Source organism: Micropterus dolomieu, linkage group LG19 (genome assembly GCF_021292245.1).
Source record: "Micropterus dolomieu isolate WLL.071019.BEF.003 ecotype Adirondacks linkage group LG19, ASM2129224v1, whole genome shotgun sequence".
NCBI classification, from domain to species: Eukaryota; Metazoa; Chordata; class Actinopteri; order Centrarchiformes; family Centrarchidae; genus Micropterus; species Micropterus dolomieu.
The window spans coordinates 12,750,417-12,767,335 of record NC_060168.1 but is presented as its reverse complement, the minus strand read 5'-3'; the positions used below and the strand labels follow the sequence as shown (position 1 = coordinate 12,767,335).

General features: G+C 39.9%; 3 protein-coding genes across 4 annotated transcripts; 2 read left to right on the top strand and 1 right to left on the bottom strand.

Moving 5' to 3' along the window:
• The first annotated feature begins 936 nt into the window (after positions 1 to 936).
• On the top strand, positions 937 to 5,509 carry npy7r (neuropeptide Y receptor Y7). The gene is made up of 2 exons (XM_046031048.1): positions 937 to 1,023; positions 3,806 to 5,509. The coding sequence occupies exon 2, from the start codon at positions 3,843 to 3,845 to the stop codon at positions 4,956 to 4,958; it is 1,116 nt and encodes a 371-aa protein (XP_045887004.1). The 5' UTR covers positions 937 to 1,023; positions 3,806 to 3,842; the 3' UTR covers positions 4,959 to 5,509.
• A 1,539-nt stretch (positions 5,510 to 7,048) lies between these two features.
• Positions 7,049 to 11,309, top strand: prelid1a (PRELI domain containing 1a). Of its 2 annotated transcripts, none has more exons than XM_046031634.1 (6): positions 7,049 to 7,195; positions 7,699 to 7,818; positions 8,694 to 8,919; positions 9,054 to 9,167; positions 9,503 to 9,581; positions 10,335 to 11,309. In XM_046031634.1, the coding sequence occupies exons 2-6, from the start codon at positions 7,727 to 7,729 to the stop codon at positions 10,454 to 10,456; spliced, it is 633 nt and encodes a 210-aa protein (XP_045887590.1). In that variant the 5' UTR covers positions 7,049 to 7,195; positions 7,699 to 7,726; the 3' UTR covers positions 10,457 to 11,309. The 2 variants fall into 2 exon arrangements, with proteins under 2 accessions (XP_045887590.1, XP_045887591.1); XM_046031635.1 differs by lacking the exon at positions 7,049 to 7,195 and adding an exon at positions 7,537 to 7,556.
• Positions 11,310 to 11,595: 286 nt separating this feature from the next.
• Positions 11,596 to 16,166, bottom strand: mxd3 (MAX dimerization protein 3). The gene is made up of 6 exons (XM_046030713.1): positions 15,955 to 16,166; positions 15,211 to 15,310; positions 15,021 to 15,050; positions 14,730 to 14,844; positions 13,400 to 13,565; positions 11,596 to 12,914 (listed from the first exon to the last, which is right to left on the bottom strand). Exons 1-6 carry the CDS (start codon positions 16,022 to 16,024, stop codon positions 12,796 to 12,798), a joined length of 600 nt encoding a protein of 199 aa, XP_045886669.1. The 5' UTR covers positions 16,025 to 16,166; the 3' UTR covers positions 11,596 to 12,795.
• Positions 16,167 to 16,919: the final 753 nt, after the last annotated feature.

Here is a 16,919-nt window from a genome sequence, read left to right as displayed (position 1 = left end):
ATTAGCCTAACAATCTACAGATCTTATAAGGTGAGCCCCCGAGTCATGGGGGCTGCAAATGCATGTACATCGTTCATTCATTATGAAGTTGTTTATTTTAAGTCATTGTTTTATTGTTTTAAAATCATCCTAACACACTGAGAATACTAAAACATTTATTGAAATTCCCAACCAAATCATATTCAAATGTACTACTACCATTCCATGATAATATTGAATATGAATAATTCTTATGGCATGGCACCCAAAACTGCCCTTCGGTGTGTTTAAACTAAAAATAACAATCCATTTGCCAAGAACTTTAATCTAGTTAGGACGTAATTGCAGCTCACAGAAATGAGCTTGTGGGACATTTGTCTGTATTGTCCTCCAAGGGAACAACTAAATCTAACAGCTGTTTCATGCAGTTAACCAACCATGCCTTGTTGCACAACAATATGATATTGTGTCACAGTTTAGTTTTAATGCTGTTCATCTGATTGCTTAAATTAGATCAGTCCTGATAGTGACGTGGAGCCTCAAATAAAGCAATAGACTAAATGACTTTTTGCTTTACAATCTTATATTGTTCCAAAGTCCATTGGATTTGTACACATGGACAAGAGGGAAGAATAGCAGGCTTTAAGGTGGAAAGCCTGCATGAAAAAAGTGAATAATCAATGGAGATTTAAAAAAATGTCATAAACTCAGTGACGTAACTCTGCGTTGGCACTTTAAAGGGCATTCTGTCTTTTTTAAATACATTTCTTTACAGTGTAGCGCAGTGGAGATGAAGCAACGTAGATGGCACACTTTAAAAGGTGCTCTACAAAGCGCAGCTCGTGCGCAGACCTCCGCTGTCGGTCCCTGGCACTGATGTGGACGCTCACACTGAATCCTGTAGACCTGCCTCAGGAACGCACAGTCGAGCCACAAGATGCGCACTAGGCGCTACAGCTTGGGAGGAGCTTCGGGATTTTCCCCCCTTGTTATACGCCACTCTCGAGAGAAGACTCGTTTGCAAAAGGAGATATAGGGGGAAAGGTGAGTCCATTAATGTCTGGATAGCGTTCATTTAGACTTTAAATGAATATTGCGAGGCTATTTTGGTGACAAAAATGTATCCCCGAAGTGAAAGCTGTTAAATGCTCTCTTATTTTATTACAGCGAACTTGTAGTTATTGAAACTATTATATGTGCGTAATTTGGATGTGCGAGGAACATTTAAAAAGGAACATGAGCAAGTGTCCAAATTACGTATCACGGGAGACTGTTTGTGTTGGAGGCATAACGATTTGCACCTGTCTAATCGATTGAATAAGCTTTGAGAGCTCACTTGGAGATATTTAAATGCGACCTATTCAGTGAGTTAAACAAATGGCGACAAATTACGCACGAACGAAGCACAACTGCACATTTGACTGGAAATTAGCTATCTCATAATTTGGAGCCACTACGCAGAATTCACTAGAATCCGGTTATATTGTTGCTTTTTGCACCAGCAGGTGTGTGTTAGCATTTCAAGTCAAGGATTATCATCGCTTATCAGGATGCACTGACAAATTAGTGGTGCAAAGTAAAGTGCACATGTCGCCTGCAGTGTGCCTGATGAATCCCTAATGCATGCCAGGAGCTGGTCTGGTGATGGAGGATTCAGGCTGGCTGTACATGCTTTTTGGTTTATTGACAGTGCAGTACTATAGATGTAATGACCATAAATTGCATGTGGTCCCTATAGTTTCAGTTCAATCCTGCAAGTACTTTCATGACTCATGACGTGTGTTTGTGTTCCATACTTTCTTCTTCTATATGCCTCACCCCTGACATTTTATATTGTTTACTTAAATCTGCATGAACCCAAAGGCTGCCTGAATGGTTTTTATTCACACCAGCTTAGAGCCACATCACACACACTTGTTGTCTAGACCATTTGCTGTTGAAGTCAATTGCAGAGAGGACAATGTGATTAATGTAGCATATAGATAAATAGTAGACAGTAAAGTGACACAATAATGCAGCAAAATAACACTGACTCCATATTTTCCACAATAAAACATTTACTCAGGAATAACATAACGAAAATGCAAAGATGTCAGTAAACTATAGTCTGTGCTTTGGTCTGTCAAATAGGCTACAAGATCCCCAGAGCAACCAGAGTGTTTGTCACCAAAGAGATGACCTCTCACTAAATGGTGTCCCATTTGTCTCAGTAATTCCATAAAGGAAACTAGGATTTGAGTCTTAGCCACACAAATGTGCAAAATCAATTCAGGCCTGTAAGTACACAAAAACTACTAAAGTATCCAGTTTTTAACACTTCAAAATGAAATCCTTTAAAAATCAGAGTATTGTGGGTTTGGTGAAAGCCTCTGGCTGAGTCTAATGTCACTTAATGTAATTAGCATGGATCTGCTTAATGAGGATGCAGAGACTTAGCACTTATTTAAGAGTCAAACATTGACAGTAGTTTTTATACATGCCATGACAAAATGTTCTTTCTGCATTCAGCAGGAGCTCTCAGCCTCTTACAGGTAAATTGGTAGAAATAGCAAGATAATGAACTACAGACAGCGTACTAAAAAGAGAGGATTTTTAAAACTGAAATACAGATGTACAGCATGGTCTGCACTGATACTATTGGCAGAAATTAGGCATACCACACTATTCCCTTTATGAGATGCAGACTGTGTATGAATGCAGACTGTGTATGAATGCAGTCTGCGGCTCTAATGATGTGGCTTTGAACTGGCTGACTCCTACCGATCACATTGCTTCCTCCATCATTTCCTTTAGCCTTTATAATGGGACAGGTGTTGTGTCCCTTGGAAAAACTGCAGGCTTTTACCAAACAAAGACTTGCACCTATGGGCTATATGTGCAAGGATATGTTCAACAGCTGTAGGAAGCAATATGGTCTGGTATTTTTGGGAGCATTTGGAACAAGGTAATTTTCTATTGATTATCATCTGGTACTGAAATGTGGGTTTCATCTTCTTAGCTTTTCAGAACATCCACTTTCTCAATGCAATTTTGGGAAATTCTAATGATTGGGCTCCATGCATCTTCTAAATTGCACTATTTCATTTATGTCAAGTTAAATACTAAATGGCTTTAATAACAGTATGACAATTAAAATGCAATGGAAACTACCCTTTCCAGGTGATTTAAAGAGAATAATGAAATAGTTGAGTATCAGTTCTGTTGTCAGATTTAATTAGAAGCTGGATTTAGCCAAAGCTCTCGCAGAGCATTCTTTGTCGAGAAGGCAGAAGACTCTGAGAATAAATTACATTTTCAAGTACACTATTAATAATGTCTATCTAAACACGCGGGGGAAGGAAGGAATGTCAAACGTTAATTTCTTTGAATGACATAAGGTATGTATACAGCATTTTGAGAGAGAGAGAATGCACCAGCAGGTCAAAATACTAACCCACCGCCAAAGACACCCAGGATTCAATTCCCAGCAGCGTTACCTCTGACTTAGACAGGCCTTCAAGAGAAGACAAGTGGCAGTCTTTGGTGGGTGAAGGATCACGTTCTTGTCCCTGCATCAGAACTCATATTGGGTGTTTGGGACACCTCTATAGAGGGGGATATGTAAGGAGGCACACAGTACACCCTCCTGGTGAAGACAAGTGACACCATGTACCACAGTGGAGTTGGCAGTGACAGGAAATGCAGATCAGGGGTGTTGGGAATTCTAAATTGGAGAGACAAGTGGGAAATAAATGAATAAAACACCTCAAGCTCAAGTATATTTGAATCCAATTCTGCCTGGCTAGCATCAGAAAAGAATTTTATTTTGTGTGTTTTCTCTCCTCAGGTGGAGGCACAGCCGTTATCTGGCATCTTCCGATAAAATGAGCCCACCAGACACCTCCAACAGCACAAGCGAAGAGGAGGCTGGTGAAACTGATCCCTGGATTCTACTTAACGACAGCATGGGTTTATACCCACCGGGTTTCCACACTGACATCACCAAGCACCTTGGAGTCCAAATCACACTGATCACAGCTTATTCCCTAATCATTCTACTGGGGCTGCTGGGGAATGCTCTTGTCATCTACATGATTATTCGCTACAGAAACATGAGAACAGTGACCAACTTCTTCATAGCCAACCTGGCCCTGGCAGACCTCCTGGTAAACGCTCTCTGTTTGCCCTTCACTCTGGTTTACACTCTGCTGGATGAGTGGAAGTTTGGGTCTGTGTTGTGCCACATGGTGCCTTTCGCCCAGGCCCTGAGTGTGCATGTATCCATCCTGACCCTGACTGTCATCGCTCTGGAGCGTTACCGCTGCATCGTCTTCCACCTTGGTCGGCGCCTCACATGGCACTCCAGCTTCCTCATCATGGCATTCACCTGGACTATGTCTGCTGTCCTGGCAGCACCCCTGGCCATCTTCAGAGAGTACCGCCATGAAGAGATCCCTTCCATCAACCTGCGTATGGCTGTCTGCTCTGAGAAGTGGCCCCACGGGACTAGCAGGGACGGAGTCATCTACAGCCTCTCAATGCTGCTCCTACAGTACATAATTCCTTTAGCCATCATCAGCTATGCTTACATCTGCATCTGGGTCAAACTGAAGAATCATATCAGCCCGTCCAGCCGTAATGATAGCATCAACCGCCGCAAAAAGACCACCAAGATGTTGGCGCTGGTGGTGGTGGTGTTTGCTACCTGCTGGCTGCCGTTCCATGTGTTTCAGCTGGCCAGTGATCTGGACCTGGTGCTCAGGTTTAAGGAGTACAAACTGATATATACAGTGTTTCACATCATAGCTATGTGTTCAACTTTTACCAACCCTCTCCTGTATGGGTGGATGAATAAAAACTACAGGAATGGCTTCCTCATGGTCTTCCGTTGTGAGGATAAGCCAGATTCCTTCCACCCTGAGGGCTCGTTCAGGACACGCTCCATAAGAGGGCTGACTCTGAATGGCCGTAATGGCGGACACCCTCCGACTGCTGTATGAGAGTAACACAGTATAAAAAGCCTGAACACACCTCTGGTTTGTGGTGCTTGTGGTTCAAAAGTAGCCTTTTGACTTGAATGCTCTGAGCTTGAGTATCTATGTCACTGAAGAGAGCTTGAAGCTTTGCATGCTTATTGCTTTATGTAAAGCTCTGCTTTCCTTTGTGAATGATACTAGTGAAAATACGTTTGTCAAACCTATTCAAATATGTGTTTAAGATGTTTACTAGGGTGTTAATGAACTCGTTACAATGTATAATGTGTTTCCTGTAAATGCAGAACTTTTGTTGGTAAGTAATGTCCAATTAATTGTGCCCTACATCGCCTATCTGAAGCTATTTATGTGTTCATACTAACTGGAGGGAAGATGGTGATTATTGTGACTGTGAAGGAAGATGAATTTTTCACACTTGTTTTGAGATTTGCTCGCTGTTGGGATGATTTTCACTTAATTAGTCCAAATGCTGTGTTTTGGATTAATTCCAATATTCTCGCAGAATAACATTCAATTTTCGTCCAAGGAGTCCAGAGGAGGAGATTTTCTGTCCAACCAGGAAGTTAAGAGTGTTCACCTGGCAACCAGCTGTTCCTGATTAGATGGACCTTTAAAAGCAGTGGCATCTTTTACAAAATGTATCGAACGCTGACACCATATGTAAACAATCTAAATCTTTGGGAGTAGTAGGCCGTGCCAGGACAGGAAAGATAAATTTCACTCCCTGAACCTGACTGCTGGAAAATCCATCTATAGATCGGAGGACAGTCTACATAGAGGCACAAGAGCACTACATATTTTGTTTTTAAAAGAATTGTAATGAAACCCCCTGAACTGTGTGAAGTAAGAGCAAGAAGTTCTGAATATCTTTATCACAGAATGTGGGCAGCTCCTTTGAGGATATGTAGATGAACGTATGTAATGATATGTATGTAACCCCCAAAAGGAATTTGGAAGAAGTCAAAACATACAATTCTACACTCAACTCCTAAAGTGTCCTTTGTTAGTGGTCTTTTATGAACACAGGAACATTAATCAACCATAAGGCCTCTGGGAACACATTTTGAGTCCCCAATGTATACAACTGCCAGAGGTGATTTGACCAACAGGAGAAATGATATGTTGTGCATCCTAAACGTCAAATAAACAGACCTTGGCTTGGATAAGGCCTGCATAAATGGACTGAAGTAAGGTAAAATGTCTGTCAGATTTTGTTTGGGTGCACAGTAAAACTGAAAGTAGTGGCATTTTACAAAATGTATTGAACACTGACTCCATATTTCATACTTCCATACTTCTCAAAACCTTTGGGGATAGTAGTCTGTGCCATGATGCATGTACCCTCCATACTTTGAGTATTAGAGGAAAGCTAAACTTTAACTCTCTGCCTGACAGCTGTAAAAACCCATCTATAGATGGGAAGACAGTCTACATAGAGGGAAAAGAGAAGCAAAGAATTTTTATGTTTCTATAAAATTGAGGTTAATCAAAGTTCTACACATAAACGTTAAGACTCCGTTTTGAAAAACAAAAAATAGCCAGTGGGTCCAAATAACATCCAATAAAGCATTTATTGAACATGTGGCCTACGCAGTGTGATTCATTTTACAGCAGAGGAAATGTGTATTGCATTTGTATTACTGGTTCTTGACACCCACATTACTGATTTCATGGCTAAGCCTGTATTCCTTTATGTGCTGTAGATTATTATAGAAACTCTAAGCCTTTCTCAGGACTACCAGCAGACAGACACTGAGTTTAGACCCATGGCATTAGACTCGCTGGCATTAGAGCTAATGTGTGAACATTTTGTTGCAGACTTGAAATGTTTTCTAGGAGGATTTTAGTATGCGGAATGGATTATCCATCAGTCCTCCACTATAGTCTGCTAAAGGGGATCCCCAAAAAAGTAGCAAGACAAGGTCAGATTAGGTCAGGTTTTCTGCACGGTGCACTTTTCAAGGCTCCTTGCAGATGCCACTTTCAGATGTTTTTCACAATATTACACGACATTAGACCCAGAAAAAATACTGTATTGCGTTTTTTGCACAGTAACTTGCTGCCCTCTAGTGTTCAGAGTGCACATCGCATTTGCACCCGCTACCGGATATGTCGTGAGTGGTTGCCCTTTCCTCCAGTGAGAGTCACGTTTGACATGACTTGTAGGTGGCTGCACGGCGATGTTCATCCCGACAGGAGTCTAAAATGCAAATACTTATCTTTTGAATGTTGTCGCCATACAGGTAACCGTCTTTGCCTTTCAAATTAACTCCACAATCTGCGTATTGAATGTCGGTTCAAAGAGATTTCCGGGCCATGCGGTGCCTGTCATTCATGGTTTTGCTTCATGCTAGGCTAACTAATGCTAACGAGTAAGCTAAGGAGTGCGGACGTGACAAACGTGCTGCTGTTAGATAGCCATATCAAATATGTGTCAGTCTCATAATGTTAGATACATTGCCTTGGGAGGTAATATGATTTGAGCTGTCATGTAACAGTTGAGCTGCAAAGTTCGGTTAAGTGTCTCTGTTGCCGGCTATGACCTAATCTAGATGTATAGGTTAAACAAACGTAAATCCTATCATTTATCGAAACTGCTGGTGTGTAAGTTAACTACCCTCTGGATTCAGTGTTTACCATGTTTACCATTAGCAGCAGGGCTCGTCCTGCACTATCATTTGCATGCTAAAGGCACAAACGCAACGCTGTCAAACTAACACGTTTTATTTGTTCCGTATCTCCACAGGGTATTGCCAGACTAAACGCACGGAACAATGGTGAAGTATTTCTGCTGTGCAGGGTTGCTCAAAAGCACCTGGGACCAAGTTTGTGTTGCTTTCTGGCAACGATACCCCAACCCTTACAGGTGAGGGCGATGAGTGTACGTGGTGGTCTGGTCCAGTCCTCCCCTCTGATCCATGCATGAACTTCTTAATCCGAATGGCATTGCAAATAGTTTGTGGATTATGTCTCAACATTTGAATGCAAAGAAGATTATACAGTGGTGGAAAGTAATTTAAGGGTATTTACTCAAGCAGTGTTCTCAGATACAGTTTTGAGGTAAATTAAGAATGGTACTTTTTACTCCACAACATTTATTAACAGCTAGTTCTGCTCAAGCTTATGATTTTACACACTAAACATATGGTTAGCTGATAGCATATGAAACCAATAGTACATATAACACCCCTAATAAGTAATTTTACATTTAATACTTTAAGTAAATTTTAATGCACTTTTGTATGAATGCAGGACTTGATATTGACTATGATAGTAAATAAATATCTTTAGGTTTTGGAATGTTGGTCAGACAAAACAAGCAACTTGAATGAGTCAACTTTGGCTATGGGACTTTGTGATGAGCATTCTTCACTGTTTATGACATAGAAAGTAAAGTAAAGTAAATCTCCAACAAGTTTGGTAATCGATTGCTCATTCTAAAGTCTGATATCAAGCTAAAGTGCCAAACAGTTGCTTGCTCTGTTTTTAATATGTGAATGTGTTGCTTTTCTTTATGTCATTGTAAGTTCAAAACAGTCAATTTGAAGATGTCACTTACAGTTTTGGGTATGTGTAATGGGCGTTTCTTCCCCATTTTCTAACACGGTATAGACTTACTGATATTAAATAGGAAGAAAATAATTGACAGAAGTATTTATAATAAAAAAATAATGATAAGTTGCAGCCCTACGCAGAGGTTTTGTTTTGTCTTGATCCACTGCTTCTCCTTCTTTCCTGCAGTAACCATGTTTTGACTGAGGACATCATTTTCCGAGAGGTTACCCCAACTAACTGCCTCATTTCCAGACGTCTGTTGACCAAAACTAGCCGAGCTCCCCGCTGGATGGAGCGGTACCTTCCAAAGCACATGGCCAGCTCGGCATACGTCATTGAGGACTCTATTGTGGACCCTCAGAAAAGGACCATGACCACATTCACATGGAACATCAGCCACGCTCGCCTCATGGTACCACCATGTTTGTCTCCACAGGCACTCAGCATTGCCCAGTAATTACTAGTAATAACAGTAACAAGTAATAATGACATGGCCTCATGTCGCTTTTGTTTGTTTTCTTTCCTCTCTTTTCCTTTCTTCCCCAGTCCGTGGAAGAACGGTGCGAGTACCGGATTAACGCTGAGAATGGCAGCTGGACAGAGATAAAAAGAGAAGCTTGGATCTCTTCCAATGTCTACGGGCTCACTAGAGCTATTCAGGTCAGTAGAGTAAAGTGGAGCACCACATTACATAACAGTCCAGGGGAAAGTGGTGTGGGGTGTCCGAAAGGGAGATTCACCCACCTACCTTTCATTCTGTAGTTGGTAACAACATATGCAGTGTTAAGATGCAACAGCTGAGTAGGCGAAGCTGTCTGCCAAGACTTAGGCTACTGAATGATTTATTGCGAAATCTGAGTGGTCTTTTGTTCCTCAGCTGTGAGAACGTATGTTACTATATGTGATTATATGACTTCTACAGTAGGTTGTTGACACAGTATTCTCTGAAGTGTTTTATTTTCTGTCTTGGCTGACTTTCTGTATTCTTGTTCCAGGAATTTGGTCTTGCAAGGTTCAAGACCAGTGTTACGAAGACCATGAAGGGCTTTGAATATGTGCTGTCCAAAATGCAAGGTAAGTAATGTAGCAATAATGACAGCATCAATAATTATTGCATTGCAGTAGTTGCTGAAACCAAGGCGTCGTTGATCCTTTTTATCTGTAACGTCTGTGCTTTTCTTGGTATGACAAGTCAAAATATCTGCTATGAAAAAGGAACCATAAAGATGCTCTGATGCTAGCTATGCTGATAAGGTTCAGATATAAAGTACAAGACGGACAGATTTTTAACAGGGAACAAAGGAAGAACTGGGTGATGCTGATTGAGCAAGCACACCAGTCAAAACCAAAATATAAAGAAGCCCATCTTGCTCTTGAGCTCACTGTCAGTATAACAGGAGAGCCTTTTTTGTCTTTTGTGTGTAAAAGCTCTGGTGATTTCTGTAAACTTTTTTAAGAGCTTTCAAAGGGGGTATGACAGAAAAGGGTTGGGAGCTCCTACTTAGAAGACAGGTTATTAATTTAGAAACAGTTGAGAATCTGAAGCTATTCAAGTATTATCTTAACTGTATAATTTGTGTCCAAAAAGTATTTTCAGTTGAGTACAAACAAAAGAAAGTACATAAGCAAAATATAATTGTTTGGTATTTTGAAACCCCTGTCACTGACACACACCGACAAACTGAAGGTTGGTTCAAATGAGTAATTAAAATGTTGGCAAGTGTCTGTTGGTTACAGAATTCAGAACTATAAAGGGACGGCGTAGGTTTTCTCGAACTGTAAATATTTCTGCCCATATTAAAACCAATGTGTTGTGACCTTTTGTAGGTGAAACCCCATCGAGAACCTTAGCAGAAACTGCTACAGAGCGAGCAAGAGAGACAGCGCTGGCAGCTAAGGAGAAAGCCAAAGACCTCGCCTCACACGCCCAGAAGAAACAATATGTGTGATGAGCTACATAGATCACTGGTTCTTTTTCCACTGATACTGGGACAGGTTTATCTTTACCCCCACCTCCCACTCTTTTTAATGGTTCAATTGGGGTAAGACAAACAGATCCCGGTCATGGGTAGACACCTCTGTGAGGAAGCATCCAACTGAAATGGTGGGTGGACCATAAAAGGCCTGAGCTGGGTTCAAGAGCCTGTTCCAGCTTCCCGGTTTGTGCCCCGCTGACTATATCGTACCTTTGATACTTGATAATCTTAGCATTCACCAGAGATAGAGATCTTGGAAAGGAATGGTTCAATGCGGCTCTGGGTGTGCCATAAAATAATAATAGCACTTTGCCTGCCTTGATACTGTTCCTCAGACCTTTGCTCAACCTCTGTACCGTTCAGCGTTTGCTTTTTACATTGTTCCTTTAAGTATTTCATATTTGTAATAGATTTGTGTTATTAACAGCTTCTTATCCAGAAGCAAAAATTAGCACACCACGGAATATCTGATTAATGCAAATTCACGTGTATGATTTACTTTACTTGCATTTTTCGTTGTAGTTATGTCATCTTTTAGTTCAGTTCACCCGACCACACCTTAATAATCCAACTAAGATTGATTGCTTCAAGTTGAAGTTCATTGACTGAAGAATTGTCCATATTGTTGGCAGTCATAGCTTGATAGAAATACACATTTAGCACTCTTGATATTGTGTTAAGATCTGGTTGCAAATGCTTGTTAAAAGGCAAAAATGAAACCTTGTACTGTACATTCAGCTTAGGTCTGACGACACAACCCATGCAACTGTGTGCTCTTACTGTATCAAATATCAGCTTGTCAATAAAATTCATTTCTTTGAAACCATCATGCTGTGATGTCTTTGAACAATAAGTGGTTATCTCTGATAGTTCAGAGAGCTGGTTCCCAGCTGGGGCCACAGGACACCATCAAGGGGTCGCTAAATGACCGTAATCCTTGCTTTTTTTTCTTGCCAATTACTACATAACCTGTAAAGTATTAAAGTAGAAGGAGAATAGAAGGGAATCCTTTGGTTGTACAAGTCCCAGTGGTAAACAGGGGTCACAAGCAAAAAAAAGATGGGGAACTGTTGTTAATCAGTAGTTCCAGTAAAATCATCAAAAGCTGCACATAAATATAGAAAATATTTATTCAGTAAAAAGCTTAAACCAGTACAAAAATGCTACATAATATGACTGGGTGGAGAGACAGATTAATGCATACATAATATTAAAAGGTCATAAGGCAACTTGCATATACAAGGGAAAAAGCACCTTCAGTTATTAAATGTATAACAATGAATACGATACATACTTAAGTATCATTACAAGTAGAAACTGCCTGCCTCACTGGTGAATTTGTTGCATGAATAATTATCATTTATATCAACAAATGCACAAGCACTGAAGTGTACAGTCGTGATTAAGCACACTAAGAAATTAGTTATTATGAGGCGTGAATTAAAGTGTAAATGTCATCGGACCTCTTTCCTTATGCTCTCACAGTCGGACTTTAACTCAGGCGTTATGATTCTCGCACTTGATCACAGACCGAATTGTGTAAAAATACACCGAACACACAGTTACTTCATTGCCAGATATGAATGTGCAAACATGACCAGTTCATTCCTGTTGACTGTTTTCATTTTGATGTACCCACAATCTTTTTTTTTGAGATAAAACAAGTGCAACGCGTGGACGTTTTGTGCAACAGAAGAAAAAGACCAAAATACATGACTGAACGTACATAATAGGACAATACGAAACAAAGCACAGATTAATGTTGAAGTGCATGCTACATGTGACATCACGGAAATACGAATTTAGTGCTAAAGAAAAGCTGAATGGAATACTACACCAAAACCGACTTAAGGCAGACTTCAGTATTGGCATACTGAAGTACAAAATAAGTTAAAGAGTTTTGAATAAAAAGCCCTTATTTGGATTTTTAAAAGCCCTTAAAGATGAATAAATAGGACTTTTTGAATCTCACTTCATGGCTTTGGAAAGAAATGCCATTAATGGTTGACAAAAAATAAAATAAAAATAAATGTTACATCCATCCCAGCACAGTGATTTTAACTGCTATTCAGTGCAAATGGACACAGCTCATTCATAACATTATCATTTAGCTTGTAGTCTGACATATGTTGAGAAGAGAATGTCAAGTTACTCCTGTAAAAAAAAAAATATATAAAAGTATGTTCAGTTGTACAGTAACGTCTTTCTCCCTCTCCCTCCCGTTTGCTTGTTTTTGGAATGTTTTCTCCTCTTCCTGTCCTCTTCCTAGTAACATTACAATGAGTGACGGTAGGGATTTTCTTCTGCCGCTGTCATAGCCAGGCTTTGTCCATGCTGGAGTAACAGTGGTCTGCGCCAGCTTGTGTTATGCTCAGTCCGTCAGAGTCCACGCAGTCAAACACGATGCTCTCCACGTCAACCTCCACATCCTCTGCAAGGTAACCAACCAAAGATCAAATCCATTAGCAGAACGAAATATGAGAAAATTCACTCGTTTGTAATATGATATGAACAAGAACATATTTCCTCATAATATTTCTCAGTATGGCAAATGTATGATGTGCGTTCCACTATTATGCATGACAAACTGTAACTGCTACTCAAAAAATATCAAGAAACATTGGTAAAATGTAGACATCATAAATTCCTATAATGAGTAGACTACACTAACGTATGATTAACAAACGACTAAAATCATTAGGGGTCTTTTTTCCCCATAGCCTCTGCTGGGACTTCTGGTTCACACTAAGACCATAATTGGGAAGGTTTGAATGTGACAGGATCAAAAAATATGAGGTTGTGCTTACTGAAGCAAAAGCTGAGATCATACTTTTAGCAGTAAAGCAAGGCCAGGCATGTACTGTGACTGTGCCGAGATGAGACCCTTTTCCTCTTGCACACCCCCGAGAGACCTACCTCTGTCAGAGTCTGAGCGCTCGGAGGACATGGTCGACCCCTGACTGTCGTTCCTCATCCTCTCCGTGCCTCTCTGCAGCTGCTCCAGCCGAATCTGCAGCTCTCTCTGCTCCCAGCGCAGGCGGCCCTTCAGCTGCTCCGCACGCTCATCTTGCTCCTGCAGCTTCTGTAGTGAGAAAGCAGAGAGACAGACAAGAGAGCAGTGGATTAAAAAAGTGGACAAATGCACAATAACTGGACAGAAACACAGCATATTATTTAAGAGTAGAAGATACTGTAGTAGAAGAACCTAGTTGTGGGAGAAGTATTCAGATTGTTCACTTAAGTAAAGGTACTAATACCACACTGTAAAAATCTGTTTACGAAATCTGTCTGCATTGAAAATGTTAGAAACGTAATCTGAGAAATGTACTAAATGTAGTATTTAAAGCAAATAGTACTAAATGCAGAAAAATGTCCCCTGTGACTGCTATACTATCATATATTCTATGATGAGATTATTATTACTCATGCATTCGCGTAAAAGCAGGATTTTAGTTGAGGTTGGTTGAGGTGGAGCTCATTTTGAACTGCTCATGAACTTTTCATCTGCTGATAATTTTCTCTATTAATTATTATATATTGTATATAATATTATATATAGTTTGTAAAAATTCTGAAAATAGTGAGAAATGCCGTCAACATTACCTAGAATGACACCTTCATAATGCTTGTTTTGTCCGACCAACAGTCCAAACCTCAACATTTTTAACACTATATTCAAATTATTAACTATAACTATAATTTATTGCCATGTTGTTTTTACACATACAAGGAATTTGTATTGGCGAGTAGGTATGCCACAACAATATACATAAACCTATATAAATGTAAAGATATCTTAAAAAATATGAGATTGATAGAATAAATAAAAGCATCAATGAAAAATGACTTAAATTTAAAATGGTTTAATAGTAAAATTAATTTTTGGTCAACCTAATCTTTTTCAGCTCTATTTGGTTAGTTTAATTTACAACATAACATCACATTTTATAAACTCTTCATATGTTTTGTGTGTAAAAAGTTTAATTTGTGAAGTAAATACTAAAGCTGTGAGATAAATGTTGTGCAGTAAAAAGTCCAATATTTCCCTTTGAGATGTAACACATGCGGAGTAGAAGTAGAAAGTGGCATGAAAACATAATACTCAAGTAATTTCAGGAGGGTACCTCAAATTTGTACTTAGGTATAGTAGGCTACTTGAGTAAATGTACTAAGTTACTGTCCACCACTGATTTACTCTCCCAGCAACAGGTGTTTTATTAGTAGGATGCCAGGGCATGGTGTCTACCTTTATGTGAAGCTGGGCTCTCCTCAGCAGGTTGAGGGTGGTGTTCCTCATCGAGTCAGAGGACAGAGGGACCTGCCTCTTGAGCTGCTCCAGGCAGTGCCGCAGCTGAGCTCGTCTATGGAGCAAGAAGAACCAACAACTGATGCTGTTAATCCATGCATGTGAAAACAACAGGGTGTTGAGCACTGTTGCTTACACTTAACTAAATTTAGGTTTTTTTAAAAAGAGGAAAAAGGTGTCTTTTGCCAATTGTCTATAATTTATCGGTTATTATGACAAAATGTGAATTACCTGTTTTTTTCCAGCTCGTTGTGAACTGACCTGCAGACAAGGAAATAGGCCGTTTGATTAGCTCTTATGACTGCTTAGGAATGACAAGTGTGTGAGGTATTCCTGTCTAAAATGGATCTTTATCAAAACTGAAAGTCAAACTTAACAACCACACCCTCTTTTCAGTTGTCTGTTATGTAATGTAACTCACCTATTGCCACCAGCAGATATCTTCTTACTCTTCTGTTTGCTTCTCTTATCAGAGAGACCTGGACTGAGAGGCAGGAGTGAAGCGTATCCATGTTCTGCCTCTGTGCAAGAGAAAAAACAATACAGCTGTTTTCCAAAATAGTCTGAAATCCAGCGGTATGCAATATTAAATACAGCGTGTTCCCATGGTTAGGGTTAGTGAACCCTAGTGCTACAAATACAGCTCGTTTACCATTTCTTCCTAAGCTGTGAGATGAAGACGACAAAAAAAACTGCTGTCACCAGCATCATCAGCTGGACGTTTTGTTTTTGGTTTTGGCGCCATCACACACTGTCTATTCACTATTATAAAACTACTCTCTCTAGCCTCGCAAATAGAAACGCACAATACAATCTCTACAGTGTGGAAACTCCGACAGAGAGTTATATTACAGCTTTTTCCAGCCCCACTTTCATAAACCGTAATGAGCGCCCAGAGCCGCTCAGATTCATTTTCAAATCGGACCAGATTGGCGCCTTTGAGTACAATGATGGGACCGATATGTAGGTCACTGAGTCAAATGAGAAACATCGCCTAAAAAAACATTCTAGCAAGAATCTCGATGGTTCCTCGAACACTTGCACTGCATTATGTCTGCGCATTATGTTATGCGCTCAAAGTTACTGTCGCTTCATTGTGCATTTTGTTTTTTTGCAAGAACCAACTTCCTCCCCTGTTGACTGACAGTTGTCATAAAACACTTACCTCGCTCTCTTCTCTCCAGAAACTCGGCAGCACGAAGAAGCACCTGGATGTTGCAAACATTTCCGTCCATTATTTTGTTTGTTGAAATAAAACAACCTCGGGTGAACACCCTACTGTGGATAAAGCGTCAGCAGACAGGAGTAGATGAAGCTGTGTCTGTGCTGCACGTCCTCAATCCACAGGACCTCGAACACTGACACTGCATTCACGTGCTCGGCGTGAGCTCGGACAGTTGAAACTTAACTCATGAAAATGATACGGCGGGCAACAGGTTTGTCGGATATATTAAAAAAAAGGACCATCCGAAGTATTGGCCTATGTTGGTTTATTTTAATTTTTAAAAGGAGTAACGTTACATATACGGGTGACATATAAAAACAACAATACTTTTACTTGTTTTACCCCCACAATTTTAGACAGTTTCAAGGTGCAAGTTACAAAGTCGTTTATTTATACAACACAAGTTTATATAATGAAAAGAAAGTGTGTAGTCCCTCTATGCTACACACACAGAACTTAACAGATAATAAAATATATATTAAAATGTGTTGGGGTGCAAAATAGTTCTGGCACACATTGCAATAGCCTACTACTGTTTGTGTAAGATGCCTAAATTCTAATAATAATATAGTCAGAAACTATCTATTTTTACTAAACATAGTGTAATAAACACTATTATGTCAAATAAATATTTACTTTCCCTCTTGTGTTATAATTGGGCCCATCGTTGTGTTTGCATTTAGTTTGCGATAACATAATATTACGAGAGCATTTGAAGGCATCCACATAAAACGTCATTATCAAGCCCCGTCCCCTCCCCTTTCACAGCACCTTTATGTTTCAAACATTTATTAATTTGTTTAACAACGACAACAATATCATTTTGGCATGCACTTATGCATATTGCCCCTTTTTATATATGAAAAGCTAAAACTAAACAGCTGGTCGTCTGTGAGCTAGTTTTA